A 21030-nucleotide genomic window follows, 5' to 3' on the forward strand; every position below is an offset into this window, starting at 1 on the left:
AGGATGGTTTAAGAGATTCCTGCCCCTAACTAGCCATTCAACCCAGAGGTTATAATCCTCGCATGAGCCACTGCACTTCACAGCCTGGTGTATATCCCTGTGACCTGAAAGCTGTGGCAGTTTATATTAATATGGTGGGTTCTGACCTGCGGTGGTCAAGGAGGGGGCCTGCTTTCCCTTACAGTGCTTCTGATGCAGCTGGTGATGGTGACCTCTGTAGAGCTGTGTTCAGTAATCTATATATTGCTCCCCATGAATGTCCAGTTTAAATTTCAAAGCCCTCATCAGGAAGCAGTTCAAAGGTAGTTGGACATGCACATTCAGACTCCTGTGGCATCAACACAAGTTTCTAAATTAATTAAAAAAAATAACTGTGGTGATTCTTTTGCAAAAGATTTTTGAAGCCCTATCTGACTGATGATGTTCTGTAGCTCTTTGTTACGAGCAGCTTTGCGGTGTTGCTGTTTGTCAAAATTCCCTCTCCCAGCACTTCGTGCACAGTGTTGTGGTTCTCCACTCAGAAAGTCTTTATTATTTCTGGGGCTGACATTGTGTCCAATATCCATCCTCCTTCCTGAACAGTCTCCCTGGGGTCTTCAAGTCAGGATAACTAAGTTGTCCCCAGATGTGTTGAAGGCACATTTGTATACTAAAATAGTCTCATTTTCTCCTCTCTTTCAGTCAGTGGGGGTTAGACTTTATTTGGTTTAAGAAGTTATGGTAAAAAATGTAGGAAGTTCTTCTGGCTTCCCTTGAGCCAGGGTTCACCTCCTTCCTGATCCTTCCAAAGACCCAGCTTTGAATTACTGGTCATTTCTGCCCACAAACGTCTTACCAATGCGTCTGGTCCTTGGAGGGACCATGGCAGGTCATGGCCAATAGTCCATCAGGTAACTGGAGATTAACCGATGTTCTTGTAAATGAGTGAACAAGATCACAGTGGGCTCTTGGCAGATGCGATGCAATGCAGAGATTTGGAACTTGCTGGGGAAGAGAAAGTGGATTTTTTTATTCTAGTGACACTACCTTTCCCATACTAATTTCTGACAGTCTTGGTGAGGCAGATATTTCTATGCTTGTTAATAATTAATAGGACAGAATCAATGCTTTGATTTAAACATCTTCAATAACAAAATGTAAAGTAGGACTTTGGTCTCAAACACATCAAAACTCCAGCTGCTAAAGACTGGCCACTAAAAAACTTCCTCACATGACTTACCTTCTTCATGTGTCGACAAGTTTGCCTGAGGGTAACTTGAATAAAAATAAAATAGATGAGTTAGCCTAAGCCTGATCTCCACTGTCCTTAATAAAAGTGAAGAGTAAATGTATATTGGGTAATAACACCAGCTGACAAGGGTAAGATTTCAGAAGGTCTGCGACACTAGCCCAGGAAACAGGATTTTCATCAGGTACCTAAATATAGAGAAAAGCTTCCACTGTGTTTCTGAAAATCCCACCAGCACCGTGGCTGAATGCTGAAGAGCCTGGACACTTGCCCAGTCTGTCCTGGAAGGTTTCCTCCCTCAGTCCTTGCAGATCTCCAGCTCATTCCTGTGGTTACTTTAGACCCCAAACTCCCACCAGTTTACCCACTAGTTAAATATACAAGGTCTGAGAATTTTGCCACTTTGTTTACTCACCCAAGGGAAAATGTCTTTTCAATTTCCAATATTCCAGTGGCAACACATTTGTTACAAAGTACTGTGAAGACGTTAGCACATCTTGCCTGCCTCAGTGAGTACACTGGCTTGGGTGAGCAACAGCAGCAGGACTTAAACCAAACAATATAAAAAGTCATCAATCTATTCATAGCCGTGAGCACTTTCAGCTGAAAGCACAGGTGTAGGACTACTCAGTTGCTGCTACTCTCAAGTCTTTCATTGGATAAAAACATACATTGTCACATTTAGGGGTTTTTGAAGGTTTGCTTCTGTATTTAAGTAAATTTCAATGGTATCTATTTAATTTCAAGAACTTTATTTGAGTGTGAAAATCCCTCATATATCTTGCACAACTGTACAAATAACACATTTGTCCATTTTAGGCATAAACATGGTTATCATCACACTGGGTGCTATCAAAGATTTTATTTACAAAACAATTACTAAAATGCCTGATGTCATATTTCCATTTATTTATTTCTTACCCATAGGGTAATAGGTCCACCATAATTGCTTGGTGCATTTTATAATACAGAAGAAAAAGCTATGTTAATAAAATCTAACAAAAACTCACAAATAACTACAAATCTGACAGAAAATGTCTAAGAAAAATTCTCCCCAAAATACAATACATTTTTCCACACATACACAGTACAGAATAAGTTCAAAGGCACAGCTTTGAATTTTCCGTTTGTAGAGTACATAGAATTATCACCATGTGAAGGAATTGAAAGAACAGTTTCATACCTGTCCATAGGTAATTAAATGAATAACTATGTTTGCATTATCATTTTCTTTACATAATTGCTTCATATCATTATATTTAACATATGTGGCTCTGAATCCAAAAATCTTCCCAGTCCCCAAGTCCCTTCTTAACCTTGTCATTACTGACCAGAGAAATTAGATTTTTCCAGATTGTGCAAACTTAACACAAATACATATATAATAAGAACAATAGTCAACTTAAGGCAGTGTATAATTCAATGCTACATGTCTTTGCTTCTCTTTTGTAAAGATCAAACTTACGGGATCAATAGAAAGGTGCATCAATATACAAAGTTAGGTGTAAAGTGAAACCTACAACACCACAGGTCTTTGAAGGAGCCAGACAGAGGAATTGATATGAACAGGTGATGACTTGGCAGAATGGTTTTTAAGAAATGCATTAAGAGCTTAAAAGAAGAACAGATGACGGAGTTTTGCTGAGAGTGAACTTCCTGTCTTTAACTCAAATTATAAATAGATCCCGTTCCAGTACTTTTTTCTGTAAGACTCATTAACATTTGTCAATAAGAGAGGGGGGCAAAACTGGCTCACTCAAACTGACATCACACAGGGTTGGCCCACATGCCAGAATTAAAAAAGGCACAGGTTGGCCCCAAAAGTGGTCTAGAATAGCACAAAAATCTTTTTCGGCTACAGGAACATTCAGTCATACTGGTCTGAAATCTGCCCACATTATGAACTACGTTTATCTGCCCAGGATCTTTTCCATCTTCACCTCCCTTGAAGAATGTCCATTAAAAGCCCCACATAACATGAAGTTTTTATAACTCTTTTAAGTACATGGGCTTAGCTGATACCAGTCATTTTCATTTAGCCCAACCTGTGGTGGCTTCCCCATTGATGTAGGCAAAGCCAGGAAAGTGTTGCATGTGCTCATATTCAGAATTTCTGCGTGTAGTCAAGGGGGTGTACATGTCACTAGAATTTCCATATCTTGTGGAGTGCATGGGTGGGCTTGTGTAGCAGGAATTCGCAGCCGGGACCTCTGGCCAGCGAGGAGTCACTGGTGTGGGATGCAGCCTTGGAGTACTGCTCATCAAACAGGGCTCCATTCTTGATGTTGGACTGTTGAAAGGGTACTACAATAGAAATGAAGAAAAACAAATTAAGGAATTATCTACCACACACTTAATTTTAAAATAAAAGCTGGTGGTATCACAATTGTGTGTTTAACAAACCAAAATCATATGAATTAGCAGCCCTTCAACAACTAGGTAACACACTGAAGGTGGAGTATCGGATAACTAGTGCCTGCAGTAAAACCAAAGTGTCAGGGAAAGTCTTGCAAAGCAGTCACTGCATTTAAATATCAAATTAATTTATTGAAGAGCTAGGTACTGGCAGGTATATCTGTGAGCAGAAAAGTAAATTGAATTAGTCTAATCTTTTTCTCACAGCTTTTACTTGGAAACTTGCTATTCAGTGAAAAACAGAGTACAAAATGTCCCAACTCCTGCTCACTCAACTGAGTTTTAAGGGAGGAGAGCAAAAGGATCTTTATTACTGGAAAGGTGCCTTCCCTTTTAAATGTGCACAAGCCATTCTGCCAGTTTCTGCAGAAAAATAGTATGGTCTGGCCTCAGAGCAAGCAGCTAATTGGAGAACCTATAAAAAGAGGCAGGCAGAAGAAGAATCTCTCTATTCCCCAGCTGTTCGCAGTAACAGTTGGAAACTAGAAATCGAAGTAATTCAACAAATGCCTCCCACTAAGGAGAAGATGTGCTGAGGATAGGACAGGCAGGAAAATCGAGAACAGCTTTTGCCCTCTATAGCCACAGGCGGCCCAGCAACAGAAAGTAAACTGTGCTTACGAGTGCTTGCTTAAAGTGTATTTGTCTTATTGCCTGTCTTACAGGAGCGGCTCATCTGTGTGCTGTGCCTAAGAAATGGCTCTCCCTGTTTTGCCCTCCTATTATCCATCTGCATCGCAGAGATGGTTAGGATCCCCGTTCCCCTTGACCAGCCATGTATCTTCAGAGCTTCTACATTTTACACCTTTATGCTCTTTCTACAAAAATTGTTGTAATTTAAAATGACATTATCTTGGGTTGTTTGACACTGTGGTATTTCCTTAACTAGAAAGATGTCACCAAAGTAGGACTATCACCTCTTCTGATGCTATCAAACCTTGCAAGCTGCACGCCAAAACTTGATATGGCTGAGGACTGTAAAATCCCTTCCGTGTATTTTGGAGCGTCATGGAGAGAAGAGCTGCCATAGTTGTTCCTAGGAGGGAGATGGCAGTGATTCCCAAAACGTCTCATTACACTGCTCCACTGCCAGATGGGGCTGGGGTTAATCACTTGCATAAGCAGCTCCCGGAGGCAATTACAGCAATGTCGCCATGAGGAGTTTCTGCTGGCTCCCTCCAGACCGCAGCCAGGAAGGCAGCCCTGCCTTGGCAAACGTATTCGAACAGTTCACAAGCCTCAGGCAGCTCAAAAGCCACATGCTGGCCACTCCTAATTAGAGAGGAGAAAGAGAAGACTATTTTTGACCAACATACTGTAGTTAGTGATTTAGCATATTCCGCCGTGTCCTGGGGAGACAGGCCAGTGAGCAGATGAGAGGGAAGACATCAAAGCTGTACGATGCATTATTTAGCATATACTTCTCATTGCCACAGAGACTGTGGATTTACCTGTGCAGTCAGCTGCTGAAACAGGCTGGTAAATGGCAGCACCATACTGGAACACCAACACTTCAACTGGTACTGCTAATACAGCTATCAGAATAAGCTGTATTGGCAACACTGGCAACAAGTCTATACAAGATCATCTAAATTTCCATCTTCACCTCAGAGAAAGGCTTTTCAGTAGGAAAATTCAGCCAAGCTTAGGCGCTGATGGCAGAAAGCCTTATATTCCTTTGCAGAAGAATCAAGTTTTCAGACTTCTTGGTTTTCCAGAAGCTTTTGCTGAAGAGCTGCCAGTGCCCAGCAACAACGAAGCTCAAGCTTTCAAGTTTTAAATGAGGTGATTCAAGTTTAGGATCATGGTTCTCTCCTTTAACTCATTAATTAAGGACAGGGCACTTTGTCAAAACACAACTAACCTGCAAGTATTCGAAGTAAAAATAAGAGGTTCCAGAAAAACTTGAACAATTTTCATATTTTTAATGTTTGGGAGACTAGCTAATAGATTTAGGATACTGCTTTCCTGGTCTGCACTGGCAATACATGAAAGTCATGTTCCTGCTAGTGTCTGCTGACTGCCTTTGCCTGAACATCTTCATGAACAAAGCTCTTGCCATAACGAATACAGAGGAAACAAGTTGTCTTGTGATTGACTCTAGCTTCAGAGTTGAATTCATCTCACGTAACTTCAGTTATCAAAAAGTCAGGCATCTAATAAAAGTGAGTCATCTGTACTCTGTCTGCAGCCACCAGAAGAATTCATCAAACCTCGAGATAAGTATTTAAGACAGAAGATGAGCAGTCCACAGAAGATGGCTCTTTTCTTCCTCCTGCTACATGATGTAATCCATTAGTTAGGTTGGGTCAAGTTAAATAAAAGTCCTTTTTCCATAACTGTCAAATCTTTCTGGCTGATCTCAAATGTCCCATTAACAACTGTGTACAAAATGCTTTGAGACAGTAGGAGTCAGGACCAGAATGGATCATTGGGAAAAACCCACACCACACAAATAATACATTTTTAACTTCCTGTTTTCTGTATGTCAGCTGTGGAGCTGCAAGATGTGGGCCAAGCTAGAAACATTCTTCTTTGTCTTCAGCAGTGTTTTACTTGATACCAATTATCATGGTCTTTGCCTTTGTTACCCATTGATCTATACCTGAAGTCACTGTAGATTCTTATAGTAAAGAATATACTTACAACAAGACTGATCTAGACTTTTACCATAATACACCAATGATTATCTGATGTCTTCTTCCTAACATGATAATTGATCTACTCTGTTGTTAACCAGAACAGAATCCTCAGTGCAATTTTCCTTTGAGGTTGTGAAACGGAGGTTGTGACTTACAACAGGAGAATTAATTGCTTTCATATCCCTTACAAATACCAAGAGAAAGCCCTGATTTCAGCTGGAATAATTCACTACTTGATAATTTGTAGACTGCAAAACTTCCCTCTGAGCAAGAGAAACAAAATGAACTCTGGGAATGTTGTGGTGGGTCTCCTGGTTGTACATGGCATTATGTGGGGAAGCCACGTAATATCTTTTAGGCAGTTTGGACACGCAAAACCTGTGCTGTTGGGGGAATGAAACCTTGGCTCCCAGAATGAACTTCAGGATGCACTGAAAAGGAAAGATAATCCTGCTCCTGTCTGCAGTCAAGAGGCCATGCTAAGGCTTACTGAGAAGGCAGGGCTAATGGCTGTGCATGAGGGGACAGGATACAGTGTGCTGCTTTTCCTTTTCATCAAGTGCACCCGATGCAGCTGTGTTTATGAATGTGTCATGAATGTAAAAAGAATAATTGCTTGAAAATAACATGGACCCTAAATATCTAGTATTTTACAATAAATTCTGTTATGACTGAAGGCAAGATGGAAAGTTTTGTAATGGTAGGTCAGCTAATCGCAAATGAGTCAGTGACTTCTTTTTCCCTACAGTGAAGAGACTATTGAAAGACAATATTTTTAAAGTACTCATTGGCCTCTGCCTGACTATTAACTCACCCAATGAAGCATCTATTCAGCCTTGTTGGAGTGTCCAAAGCATAGCCATCTGGGCGGATGCCTGCCCATGCTGCCTGAATCACCTTTCACACTCTACATCCGGTTTAATGAAGAGTGCTTAAGCATGCTGAACTCAAAACACTGGGGCCTAGTGATCTTTGCCAGATATAAAAGCGACATTTGTTGGAGGGCTCTTGACAGGAAATTACCATTTTCTGGGTTAACTCACACTTGCTGCTACTGCTGCCATTAGACCTAGACAAGAAGCCCTTTAAGTCTGGGCGACTTTGAGCAGATTATTGTTAAGGCCTTGCCCAAAAATGTAAAATTAATTTGATTTCTTTTAGCTTTATTTTAGAAAATACAATGTTAAATATGTCCTCCCATGAAGTGAAGACTGAGTTCCTGCAGTGTGAGGATGGAGAATAATCTCTTTATTCTTATCCTCAACTCACTGCCTGATTATTCATGGAGGTGAAAGGTGTCTCTGTCCAAACAGCAAAATATTTTCCTTATGAATGTGGCTCTGACTTGACATTGCATTAACTCACACTTTTGCAGAATGCTGTAAGTTAATCTTGTACATTAGCCACTACTTTAGGACTTGCAAATAACTCATACCCAAAATTATAGCAGTTATGAAGAACTGGCTATAAATTAACTTCATAAAAATATGCTTAAAATCTCAAAAAATGACATAATCACAACCGTTGATTGATTGCATTTTGATAACCCTTCATTTGATTCTTTTCTCCACAAATTGAATCTTATTGAATAACAGTCTGTCAAATAGGTTGGGTGAAACTTTCAAGTCAATCTAAGTGCCTTCAGTACTTTTGGGAGAGGCATTTGGAGCTTTATGAAAATGCTATTTGTAATTATTTAAAAAGAAGTTAAGACATCTGTTTCCTGTTGAATTCAATACATAATTACTTCAATTACATTCTAACATTCTCAAGTCCATTATGAAGCCATACAGTTAGGAACAATGATTCTTGTTGCATGGGTGGGATTTGGACAGTATTTTTTTCTTTCTGTCATTACTAGCTGCTTGATGACAGAGCGGTTATTGGAAAGGTTATATTATTCTTACTGCATTGGTATAGTCATGAGCTTATCCTGTGTATGTGCTGGGTGGACAAGAACTTTTACCTTTCTTTTTTCTTGTGACATAGATGGGCCAGAACAATGTGAATGGACACTAAAGCATGAGATCTGTCTGGAAGAGGATTTTCTTTGGCTCCCCCACTGTAACAAAAATCAGTTACTACTTTCTTCCAGTACTGTCCCTATGTAAAACATGCTGTAGAGGCATATGAAGGGAAGTGAAGACATGGTTGGGTAAAACTGTGGCATGCAACATTGCACAGAGAAACTAAGTGGTGCTGCAACTCATAGGGCATTTCTGGGAAGTTATGTGAGACCACTGCAGTCCTCAGAGCCGTTCAGGAGAGTCAGAGTACAAACACTGCTTAAAGCTCCTTTAACCATGGCCCCAATACTGTGCTCTGTGTCTCTGAGAGGTGCAGATCCAACCTACCACTTAACAGCAGATTGTACTACTGCAGTGTTTTGTAGGCTGATTTGTTCTGTCCAGACCATGGAAGTCAACTATGGTCTTCATAAACCAAATCTGACAACAACAAAACAGCAGCGCAAGCACTTGCTGATACAAATGTGCTCCTCCCAGTCCCAGAAGTTGATTAGTGCCTCTTGAGGACAGAGCCCCAGTTCAGGAACTGCTGACCCTGGCTATGCTCTTGAACGCAACAGGAGATAGCTTAAAAGCAGCAAAAAAATGCTTGTCTTGAAGGTGGAAACTGCATCTCAAGGAACAAAAAGGGAAACACTGCTATGCCACTTCTGTGGCTCTCTGTTAAGTACCTCCGCCTGAGATACGTCATTTGGAGGTGGTTACTCCATCTTGGAAGTGCAAAGGAAGAAAAGGTCAAATAAGGCTGTATGCAGCATGGGATCTAGGAGTGCTTCCCAAATCTAAGTGGCTGATCTGGCAGCTTTTTGACTGAATCCCTCCTACCTACTCTGAGATCAGGTTTGCACAGAGAGGCTGGAGGAGAACTGCAGCTCCATCAGGTTCCCTGCTCAGCACAATTAAGAGAGAGAACAGGATATCCGTGACCCACCAGGCTATGCCTGCCCTGCAATGCACCTACAGTCCTTAGATAACTCCTGTGTGTAGAGCATCCATCACAGGAGAAACTAAACGGATGATAATGCTTAAGTCTGGAAAAGACATGACAGGAAGGAGGTGGGAGGAATGACGTAGATCTATGTCTCAAATGGTGAGAGCAGATAAATAGGGAAATGAATATTCCCTGTTCCTCATCACCCAAAAAACATAGAGCATCCAAGGCAATTATGCAATCGCAGGCTTAAAATTAACAAGAGAATATATGTTTCATATAACCCATCCTTAAGAAGCCTATAAGTACAAAAAAAGCTCAAAGAAAAAAAAAGCTCAAAGACAGGGTAATGGAGAGAGGTTTGCTACAAAAGGCAAAAGTCCAGCTGCTGTTTCCTACTCAGGATGTCCCTAGGTCAGCTGTTGCCAAACACAGCACGGCTATGCTGGTGAAAGGACCACTCTCTACCTACCCTATTTCTAAGACTTTTCTTCCACACATTCATTTGTGGCCATTGCTGGAGATAGGACCTGGATAAATGGACCTGCAATATGATTCACTACAGCCATGCATTAGAGTACTTACATATATTGTATGTTTGCTGTTTTTTGTACTGCATATGCAATGATGCACATTCATATGATGTGCATCTTTATATGTTACCAGATATGTTAAAATATAAAAATATACACTGCTGCAGTTTTCTGTAATTACTCTTCCTACTAAAAGAGTTATCCTTGTGATTTACAAAGAAAAATTACTGCAGCATGAATTACTTTGTGTTTAAGGAAGAGGTGGAATGATGTGAATTGAAATATTTATGGATAGCCTGAAAGAGGATCAAGACCTGTCCAACCAGGGTGAAACTTGCAGACAAAAGCTACGATCAAAAGCCAGGCAAGCGTACATTGTGGAGGTGGATTAGGTGGTGGCATTGTGAAGGGGTTACCTTTGAAGGGGGTACCTCTCTGCTAAACTTGACATAGGTTGATAGGAACGCTCAGAGGCTTTTAGACAGAGCTGTTGCCTATTTTCTGCGCTGGCATCAGGTACCTAAACTGCAGAGGCAGAGAACTGATGAAACATAAAGTCAGTGTAGATGTGTTTATGTACACACATTACACAGTCCCCTTCTGAATGATGATGAAGTAGCATCGTAGGATTGTATGCACTTCTGCACTACGGCTTAGAGAATTAGGTAGTAACAAATGAATCTGTAGATCATTTTTCTTTATTTGTGTGCCAAGCTCCTGATCAGTAAGCCAAGTAAAGAAATGAGCAATCAGGCCTGGAGTTACAAGGAAGCAACTGTTCTGAGAACTATTCACAGATGCTGATGAAAAAAAAAAAATTTCAGATTAAGACCAAGGTTTGAACAGATTGTGCCTGTCAACAAAAAGACGCTTAGCTGTCAGTGGGAATTAGTCAGCCTATACTGCCAGAAGGAGCCAGTTTTAGGCTTATGCTGGGTTAGTAGCTGCAAATATTACTTCAGCAGAACATTTACTCCCCTATAAAGTCTTTTACAAGCCATCTCCTCCATTTTTTGCCTTCTTGTCCATCTGAGAGGCACTGATCTTTCTGAAACTACGAGCTACTTATCAAAATTTCTATTTAGCCCAAAGTCACAAGACACTTACCACATTCCTCTGTGAGCCAAGGTAAGCTCCAAGACTGTCTCAGAGATGGGACATAACAATAACCTCAAGGGCTCTCACCAGTGTGTTATGGGACGGGGTGGGTGTGAATGAGCATGCAGCTGTGACACATAGTGCTTCAGCAGTATCAGCCTTAGCAACTACTGCTGTCTCATTTCCTCTAACACTGGGGCATTCAAATTATCCAGAAGCCTCTCACTAACATGAACTTGCCACTGGTCAGAAGAGATAGGCTTGGCTTTGACACCCACCTGCACTTTTCAAGAGCTGTACATAGTACAAGATCTACATCTGTGTGTCTTCTTCCCCAGTGCAGCCCCACTGTAAGGATTCCAATGACAAAACCACAGCAGACATCCTAAAATTAATACAATGCAACCATCGTTGTATTGTCAGGTTGGGATCAACATGTTACATGTTGGCAAATACAATTTAAAGGGTCACTCATTCCCTTCCCCTTTCTCAGCTGTTCAGTTCCCCACTTCCACCAAATAAAAGTTATTCCCTCCATCCCCTTTGCTCCAGTTCCACTTTTTTTGTTGAAGATCTGTAAATCATATCTGTGAAATGATCCTTCTTAAAGTTCTACTAAACAAATGAACAAAAAATCAAGCACAACTCTCTGGTTTTCTTGAGGCACATTGCTCTGGGATGGAAAATAGCCTCAAAATAACAGACCTGATAAAACCTGGAGTATGTTGCTCTCTTCCACATGAAGAGGTTGGACATGGTGTTCTTTTAGACCAAAAAAGTAATTTATAGCTGCAGTCTAAAACCCACCTCTACTACATGTTGCGTGTTTTGGCTCAGACCCGTGTCTGGGACAAGGGCTCTCTCTGATTCCATGTTTCTAGAGGAGAAATTACCCCACAGACAGATTGTTTTCTTAGGAGTTAATCCCTAGACATGATCCCGAAGAGCATGATAGAATATTAGCTAAAGCTGAGCCAGAGTTCTATATTTGAACTGTAGGCAGATTATAACAAAGAGTTCTTTTGAAGACTTATGGTCAATGCCTCCTCTTCTTGACTGATTATATTACTACAGCCATACACATTGCATCTTCTCCGGTTTCGGTATCGTGTCAGCTGTTTATATACTCATTGCAAATTTGGCTTCCTGTATTTTGATTTTGCAATGATGTCATGAGTCCTACTGCAATTCCTTGCACTATGTTCCCCTTAGAAAGTCTGCTAGAAAAAGAGTAGTTCCCTAACATCTTATTAGGCCTTGCAGGCAACAGTACATTATGAACTTTCATTGGTTAAAAGTAGCTAAGAAAGGACTTATCATCTCAGGACAGGCATTTTACGGAAACTCACTTAGCTTTAAAAAAAGTGTCAGAAAATTCCATATTAAAATCATTCATGACTTTCAGATTATTTTTGAAAGTAGGGTTTCAGTTTGTAGCTCCTTTCAATTCATAATGAGCGTATTGATAAGGTTTTGTTAGCTGCTTCCTGCTGTGAGATTCCATCTCAGTTTAAAAGCAGCATGAGAAAGAACATGCTAAGTACAAGCTGAAATCATTTTGCTCTGAAGTGTGGTCATTAAAGTGTTGCTGTTCTTCATGTGTGCCCAGGACAATTCAAGGGCTAGCAAGAAAGGAAGAAATGATCTGACATCTGCACTTGTAGAGACAGCCTACTACAGTACAAATAATATTTGCATGATTTTAATGTATGTTACTATTTCCGTATAACATGTTAACCCGGACATGAGTAAACTACAAATGTATTGATCTTGCTTTCCTTTATTTATTTCTTGCTTAACTTATGCTGTCTGTGTCAGTGTGACAAAGACAGTTGTCAGAGCGTAGAAAGAAACCCTTGTGCAGGTGATAACATTTCTAAACAGTAAAAGCCTAATTCTCCATTTTACATAGAGATTCATGACCTTACAGACAATTTCAGATCCAGCAGTCATGGGTTTTCTGCAGTAAAGGATAAGAGAGAGTAAAGAAAATTGGTGAGACAATTTTAACTTAGAAAGTGATACATTCTGGAAAAAATCTTGAGATAACACGGTAAGACCTGTACTGAAAAACCAGTGTATACAAGCCTATCACAGGACACCGGACTCAAACATTCACTCACTGTTCCTATTGAAGATACAGCAGCTGCAACAACCCTCATACAAATCCTCACGGCTCTTGCAGTGTATCTTATAGACCCGGTGCTACACAAATAGGTGAGAAGTTGTAGACTTGTTCTTTTCATAAGCTAGGGAGCCATTGTCAAGCTGGTCCAAAGGAGTATGCTGGGGTTGTATAGGAGAATCTTCCCAGCAGATTTCAAAAAGATTTAAGGAGATCAATACCATTATTTTTTTCTTACAGCTAGGGAAAATGAGGCATAAAAAAAAGAGAAATCACTACTCTCTGATCACCTGGCAGACTGATGCCAAAGACCAGAATGAGATGCAGGTTTAATGTGTTCTAGTCCAAAGCACTATCAAATTCATGTCTTTGCATCTGGTATGAAACTGTTCCAGTTCAGAGATGATAGTTAAGCATATGGTCCCTAATATACTTGTATAAATTTCCAGTAGATAAATCATAAGAGGTACCACGTGGGTGGAATATTCCAATGCCATCACCTCCTGCCTGTACCTACCTTTTGCACATCCCAGAGATGATGCAGAGAGCCCAGAGAGCAGCTTCCTACACTGGGGAAGCACCAGCTGCATGATGTACTAAACCCCTCCTACAGTGACACTGCTTTTGAACTGTTGCCAAATATCATCCTCCCACTTAATCTGTGCTGGTTTCTACTGGCTCAGTTTTGTGAACTGAAATAGTCCTGAAATTGTTACTGACATAGTTTCTCAGCATTATAGTAGGAGACTATGGCATACAGATTAAACAGAACTTCTTTGCACTGGCATCCTGAAGCTATTCAAACTGTATTCAGAACTCACATTTTTGGCAAATTCCTAAACATATGTATTCTCAAAAGCAGAGGCCCCAGAAGAATTCACTATGGTCTCTGCATCTTCTTTCAACTATATGAAAACTTTTATTTATTGTTAGGAATCTCTCCCTGTTCCCAACACATAAGAAACATACAACTAATTATATTCATTTTTGTTTCAGCTACTCCTTAACATAGAAACACTATGATCCAGACTGCTGGATTTTAGAGTTTAGTACAATCTAAAGATACTTCTGATAAAACAATCTCCACCAGAATGAAAAGATATCTAGGTAATATTAGAAAAGAAAAAAATGAGGGACCATCAATGACTACCCTGATGACAGCTTATTGATTCAGACAGCTAACATGCTGATAAGAAATTTACAAGCACAACTTTACTTAAAATGTTATAGCAAGAATTGTCAAATAATAAATCCAACTTACCTGCGAAGAGCTTCTGTGGTAAGCTGAGTAGTGAAGTGGTCCAGAAATAGCAGTATCATGTGGTAAGGATGGGTACTGACTCTGCATTGGATGGGGATGCTGGTTGCTATAGCTACCATAGTTGTAACTTCCTGTGTATCTAAAAGCCATTTAAAAACACTATTTAGTATGCATAATAAATGTATTGCCACTAATAATTCTATAAATTTTGAGATATACAGTTGCACTTTTTTGCATAGGAGAATGATATTTTAAATAACCTTTTTAAAAAAGACATTTCCCAGCTCAGCTGGGAAGCAGATGCCACTTAGTGAAATGGTGTGTTCAGCACAACAACAAATAGAGAGACTCATCATGTTTCTCCAACTAGTTTTAAATTGCAGACTCATTTGTGCACTTTCTAGGGAGAAAGTGTCTTTCCCTTTTATTATTATTTTATTGCCATGTTCCTAGTAAATTGCTGTTGAGGCTGAGGAAGTATGGTAAGATTTGACTTAAAGAACTACACTGTGGAGTTCAGCTGTTTCCTTGCACCGGGGTCAGATGTTCCTTTTTTGGGACAGAGAGAGATGTATTAATTTGCATCTGAAGCATACAATGTACAGCTTTAGCACAGCTACTCAAGTATAGAGTGAGATTTGAGGTTGGAGAGTCTGCCTATTTTTTTTTTTTTAGCCCAACCCCTTGTCTAGGGCTAACCAGGGGTTTTTGTTTGTTGGCCACCATTATTTGGGCTATTCATTAGCAGAAGATGCATGGACACTTTCTGCAACTTCCCCATCTTTGTGTAGCCATGCAAACATTTAATGCTAATTCAGCACAGAAGTTTAAAGGCTCTTAAAATATATGCTACTGAAGCAAAACACAAACCATAATAATTAAACAGGGTAACCAATGCGTTGTGCGAAAGGGAAGACAGTTATTTGTACAGACTTTTCCTGGAAAGTTCAATGTCATTTTTACACTGGGTAGAGTTTAAACTTCTACTATTCTTTTGATTTTATGATGGTATTCTAGAGACATCACGTCATGTCTTACACCAGCTAAACCAGCAGCTTCAGAATGAGAGCAGAGAACCCCCTCCAGAAACGTTTTCAGGACATGAAGTCCTACGTCCATCTTCATTGTTCAACATTGAGCTTTCACTCTTATATTCACTTGTGCTTAGCTGTAAATATGAGTGGTTTCCATAATCTACCTCAGACAAGCTGGTGTTCACATGATACAACTTTGATAGTCTCTCTGTGGGGAGTGGGGGAGAGAGGAGTCGCTATGTCATGGAGCTGGTTTCACACTGTGGTAGGCAGAGATCTTGTGTTTTAATTCCTTCAACATGATAGACTGGTAAGCAGGATCTGCAAGATCTGCGTAAGCCTGGCATTTCACAGTGCAGCCTTCTCTGCTTGAAGAAGATGCTTGCCTATCTAGTCCCTTGTGGAGACCAGGGTGCCCTTGGACTCCCAAACAAAGCCAAGTCCTGTAAGGCAGAGTTTGCACTTCATGCTTTCTCTAGTCATTAAGGATGCTATGTCCTAGTCTGGAAGCTACTTATCTTGTCTCCTTCATTCAAACAGTCATCACTTCTGGCTAAAATATAGCACTTTAATTCACTTGAGCATGGAGTTATAAAGTTTCTTATGCTAAGCTCTGTTGTGTACTTTTGGTCCAGGAAGCTTCCTCTGTCTCTCTTCAACTTCAGGAGAGAGAGCACTGAGGACATGAGGAGGAGATGGCTGTGATCCTTCAAGGCTAGTATTTTCCTGCCTACCTGAAAGTGCTTGGCTGAGGAACCCTACATCTCTCTAAGAAGAAAGTGTGCCTGAAAATTCCAACAAAAATGTTTTCTGCCAAGTACCATATCTTACAGTGACTGCTGAACCACATTTGTAGTCTTTGAGTAGTGGGGACAATACACAGATGGAATGTCTTTGGGGAAGTCCAGCTGGGAACTGGCAGTTATGCTGAAGTCTAGCAGCTATGATTCAGAAAGAATTGTTGGTTGATAGTATAGAGAATAATGCAAAGTCCTGCATCTGCGACATCATAACTCCTGCAGTGGTACAGGCTGGGGATATTTGGAGAGAAAGCAGCTTTGCTGAATATTGTCTGCAAGTTCTGGTGGACAAAAAGTTGAACATGAGTCACCAGCATGCCCTTGCAATGAACAAGACCAGCTATATACTGGGCTGTATTAGCAGAAGTGTGGACAGCAGGCCTAAAGAACTGTTATTTTTCTCTATTTGTGTCCTGTTTTGGGCTCTCCACTATAAAAAGGGCATTGACATACTGGAGCGAATCTAGTGGAGGACCATTAAAACAGATAGGGGACTGAATCATGTGACTTACAGGAAGAGAACTGGGTTTGTCCAGCCATAAGAAGAGAGGCAAAGGGATGACCTAAAACTATCTAAAAGGAGAGTATAGACCAGCTAGAGCCAAACTCTTCTCAAAGGTGTACAGTGACAGGGTGAGAGGCAACAGACACAAGTTGGAACAAGGGAAATTCCAATTATATATAAGGATATTTTCTTCTATTAATACCACAGATCTTCCATTTACAGTCCTGAGACCCCACAAGTGTGGAGACTACCAGTGTGGACTTAGAAGATTTACTGGAGTGAGCTAGAATAGATTAGAGTAGACCTTGTGCTCTTCTCCAGTTTCACAAATCTACGCTAGTATTGCTAGCTATAAGGCTTGTTTAAATAATGGGGAACAGATCATGTAGCCCTTTCTTCATTTCTGGTAACATGCATTTGGCCTTAATCAATTTTTATTTTACAGGGAGCAGTTTTTGTCATTGAACTTACATTTTATTTTGTATAACTGGGCAGAAGCATAAATAAAATATTTGTACAAATCAGTCTAACAGTCTGTATTTCAGTCTATAATAGTTTCTATCCAAATCTCTCTTGGGAACTAATAGGGCTTTGTGTTGTTCCAAGGCTTCAGTTCTTAAATGTCTTTACATTATGGAATCTTGTGGTATAAAGCACTGCGAAATTTTAGGTGTTCTCTTTCTATCTCAGGATAGTTTGGAGCCTTTATGTTTCACAGAGGATCATCTTTAGTGTGCAAGATTGGTAGGAACCCCAGCAGAAGTACTGTTAGGAAACTTTCAGGTATGCTGGGTGGCTAAGAGTCTGCATTTGGTGGGAAATGCAGAAGGGGAATGGCTCATGGCTATTCTGCTTATGCTCTCTGCTGAGCCCTCTGCATGGGAGTGATGCTCAGTCTTCACAACTATAGCAGCTGCTCACTCCATTTCTCACTTCTACAGAAACCTGGAAATCTTAGTGCAGACTTTGATCTTCTCTCTGTCTTTCTTTCCAGGGTAGCCATCTGTTTGAATCTTGCATACAAGGTCTCTTATTTTTTCTTTTCCTCACTGAAGATAGGGTTCTTTAACACTTTCAAACAAGCTCTGTCTTGAATCTGTGACTGTAACTTCCACAAGAACTCTACAATGAGTCTTGTGCTTCAAAACATTGCGGGTGAGGTCACTGGATTTCCCTGCAGATGTTTCTTCAGGAACATGCTCTATAGCCTGTCACATTAAACTCAAATCATAAAAACCAAAATACCAATATGTTGATTTTGCTGTAGATCCAAAATAAGTACAAATTGTAATGAATCAAAAAAATTTTAATAGTACTATATAGAGGGCAAATGAGATCAGGAAATCTTTGTGATAGAAGCCGTGTAAATGCTGATTAACAGAGGCGCTATCCCTATGAGCTTATAAAGTCAATTCCAGACACGAAGGCAGATGTCACTGCAATGTTTAGAAGCATCACCAAAATGTTTCTATCCATGTGTCACACATAAAACCAAATGGCAAAAGAAGTCAGATTCTAGAATTCTTTGTTGCTTTTCAGAAAATTTGATTCACCTAGATTAAAAAGTGTCCTCAAATCACCTACCAGAAGCAAGAGATTCCTTTAGGAACAATGAGTTCTCACATACATACATATATATATTATATATGCACTGCCTTACTGTAGTCTGTTCCAGTTCTTGCATCCTTTTAGCTCCTGAACCTCCCTGCTGCCCTATTTCTGCCTCCACCAAGCTATCACCGTGCTGGATAGGAGCGATGTTCCCTATGTCCACATTCAGGTTTTTCCAACAAGGGCCTAGCAGTGACATTCAAACAGAAATCCAAACCTTGCCACATCCAAGATGGAAGGAGATGCAGGGTTCAAATTAATCTACTGTTACCCTTCTGAACAGTATACAGTCTTCCAGACTGGGAAAGCACTTCTGCAATGTTAATGAGTATGCAGTGAGACTGAGGAGCTCAGTAAAGTCTTTTGAACCTCTTGCATCATGTCAGCATCTGAGTATTGGCTAACCTTGCTATGTGCCTGGCCCTTCTCCGTTGATTATTTTGTGATTGTTTCTTTCTAGTTATGGATATCCATTAGTTATACACTCACTCAGCTGAGGATGGCACAGAAGTGCTGCCTGATGAAAAAAGCACTGAGACACTTAGTCGGAGCTTCTGAAGCTTTCCAAGATCAAATAACATTACATACATTTCTACTGTAATTATTTTAATTGAGAGCCTTGAGCAAATTTTGGTGATGGAGATAGGATTAGAATCTTATGGTGAAAATGTGGCTATTTCTCCAAACTTTGGACATTTTTTTATTTGCAGGTCTAACAGTAGTCATAGAATCATTGTATCATTGAGGTTGGAAGGGACCTGTGGAGGTTGTCTAGTCTAACCCCCCTATGCTCAAAGCAGACTCTGCTAGAGCAGGCTGCCCAGGATCGTGTCCAGATGGGGTTTGTGTATCAGCAAAGATGGAGACTCCATAGCCTTTCTGGGCAACCTATTCCAGTGTTTGATCACACTTACTGTAAAACAAGTTTTTTGTATATTTATATTTAAACAAAATTTCTTGTATTTGTGCCCATTGCCTCTTGTCCTGTCACTAAATAGCACTGAGAAGAATCTGTCTCCATCTTCTTTACATCCTCCACCAGGTATTTATACACATTGATAAGACCCTCCCTGAGCCTTCTCTGTGTGATGCTAAACAATCCCAGCTCTCTCAGCCTCTTTTTGTATGACAGACGCTCCAGTCATGTCATCAACTAAGTGGCCCTTTTCTGGAGTCACTCCAGTATGCCTGTGTCTGCCTTGTACTGGGGAGCACAAAATTGGATCCAGTGCTCCAGATGTGGTCTCAGCAGTGCTGAGCAAAGGAGAAGAATCACCTCTCCTGAGATGTGGTATAGTAGGGTCGTTCTTTCTGCACATCTAGCCTTTGGGATAGAACATGTCAAGTGTCATGAGGATGGAGCCAGGCTCTTCTCAGTGACATCCCTTGACAGGACAAGGGGCAATGGGTGCAAGCTGGAACACAGGAGGTTCCACACAAATATGAGGAAAAACTTCTTTACGGTGAGGGTGACTGAACACTGGAACAGGCTGCCCAGAGAGGTTGTGGAGTCTCCTTCTCTGGAGACATTCAAAACCCGCCTGGACGCTTTCCTGTGTGATATGGTCTAGGCCATCCTGCTCCGGCAGGGGGATTGGACTAGATGATCTTTCGAGGTCCTTTCCAATCCCTAACATTCTGTGATCCTGTAACATGGCACAGGAAGACAGGAATCTACTGAAGCCTTCTCTTTTATAAAGTATTCTCCAAGCCTACTGTGTTTTTAAATAGAATAAAATGAGATTATAAAACTGAGACATAATATAATCATACAACAATAACAACAGCCAAAGAATAGAGATACCAGCATCTTTGCAATACAGACTTATTATGTCAAGAAATAGATTTCACTGCATTTCCAAAAAAAAATCCCCAAGCATACATTAATATAAAAACCACAAAAAAAAAACCAAGACACTGGGAAGTAGCTTACCCATGTTCTTCTCTGTGGGGATAAACTGGTATCCGGTGTGTGACAGATGATGATGGTACATGTGGACTTCTCATGCAGGGCAGCTGTTGGGAATTTTCAGCAGGTGACCCAGCAGCTGTTGTCACAGTGTAGGTGAGTGACCACGTATAGGATTGCATAGCTCCTGCAGACAAACAAGCATTAAAGGAATACACTAACGTGGGCTGTCATTCATACAGGTGTTATGCTTTGAGATGGTTACAGGAAAGCAACCTAATAAGCACTGATAATGGAAACATCATCAACCAAAGCGAACAAAACAGTTATGTCTGAGGGATAAATAAAAACACAAATACATCAGCTGGAGTGTGCAAAGATCCAGAGGTAAGAGACGTATCTGGAATAGCTCAGACTGTGAACTTTCAGTGTGGTATTGTAATTTGAAGCTATCATTTTTCAGAAAAACTGGGATAGGACTTAGAAATGGAGGAACACCAGTGCTAATATTTCTCAGGCATGATGCACCAAACCCTGAGGTCTCTCTCATACAGAGTGGGCTGCTGGCCTGTTTAGCTCTGAGGCTGATCAGGCCTGGAGTGAGGCAGGAAGTATGGTCAGAACAATGAAGGATTAGAAAAAGGATGGGTGTTAGGCAAATAAATTTCTTGAATCCTTTTGCAGTTTGTATCTGTTTCACCCAACTAGGTAACAGACTTTGTACTGGCAACACAGTGGTAGATCACCAAATTATAACAAATATATAGACAGAAATAGCCTAGCCATTTTCTTCCTGCAAATAATGCTTCTTTCTTCTTTTGAGGCAGCAGGGACTGGACTTAATTTATTTTTTCATGTAGAGCATTTGTGGGAAGAGTGAAGCAAAGAAGTGGGTTTTCCATTTTGCTTGG

At 40.5% G+C, this 21030-nt stretch overlaps 1 protein-coding gene across 1 annotated transcript in view; it reads right to left on the reverse strand.

Annotated features, from left to right (window-relative positions):
- Positions 1 to 3054: 3054 nt before the first annotated feature.
- Positions 3055 to 21030, reverse strand: part of RFX4 (regulatory factor X4) — a 99568-nt gene continuing 81592 nt past the window's right edge. Inside the window, exons 19-21 of the mRNA XM_068401756.1 lie at positions 20144 to 20306; positions 14261 to 14399; positions 3055 to 3532 (exon numbers count right to left, since the gene is read on the reverse strand). Coding sequence (XP_068257857.1) covers positions 3260 to 3532; positions 14261 to 14399; positions 20144 to 20306 — 575 coding nt within the window. The 3' untranslated portion in view covers positions 3055 to 3259. The remainder of the gene's footprint in view (positions 3533 to 14260; positions 14400 to 20143; positions 20307 to 21030) is intronic.

Source organism: Nyctibius grandis, chromosome 5, assembly GCF_013368605.1.
Source record: "Nyctibius grandis isolate bNycGra1 chromosome 5, bNycGra1.pri, whole genome shotgun sequence".
Taxonomy (NCBI): Eukaryota; Metazoa; Chordata; class Aves; order Nyctibiiformes; family Nyctibiidae; genus Nyctibius; species Nyctibius grandis.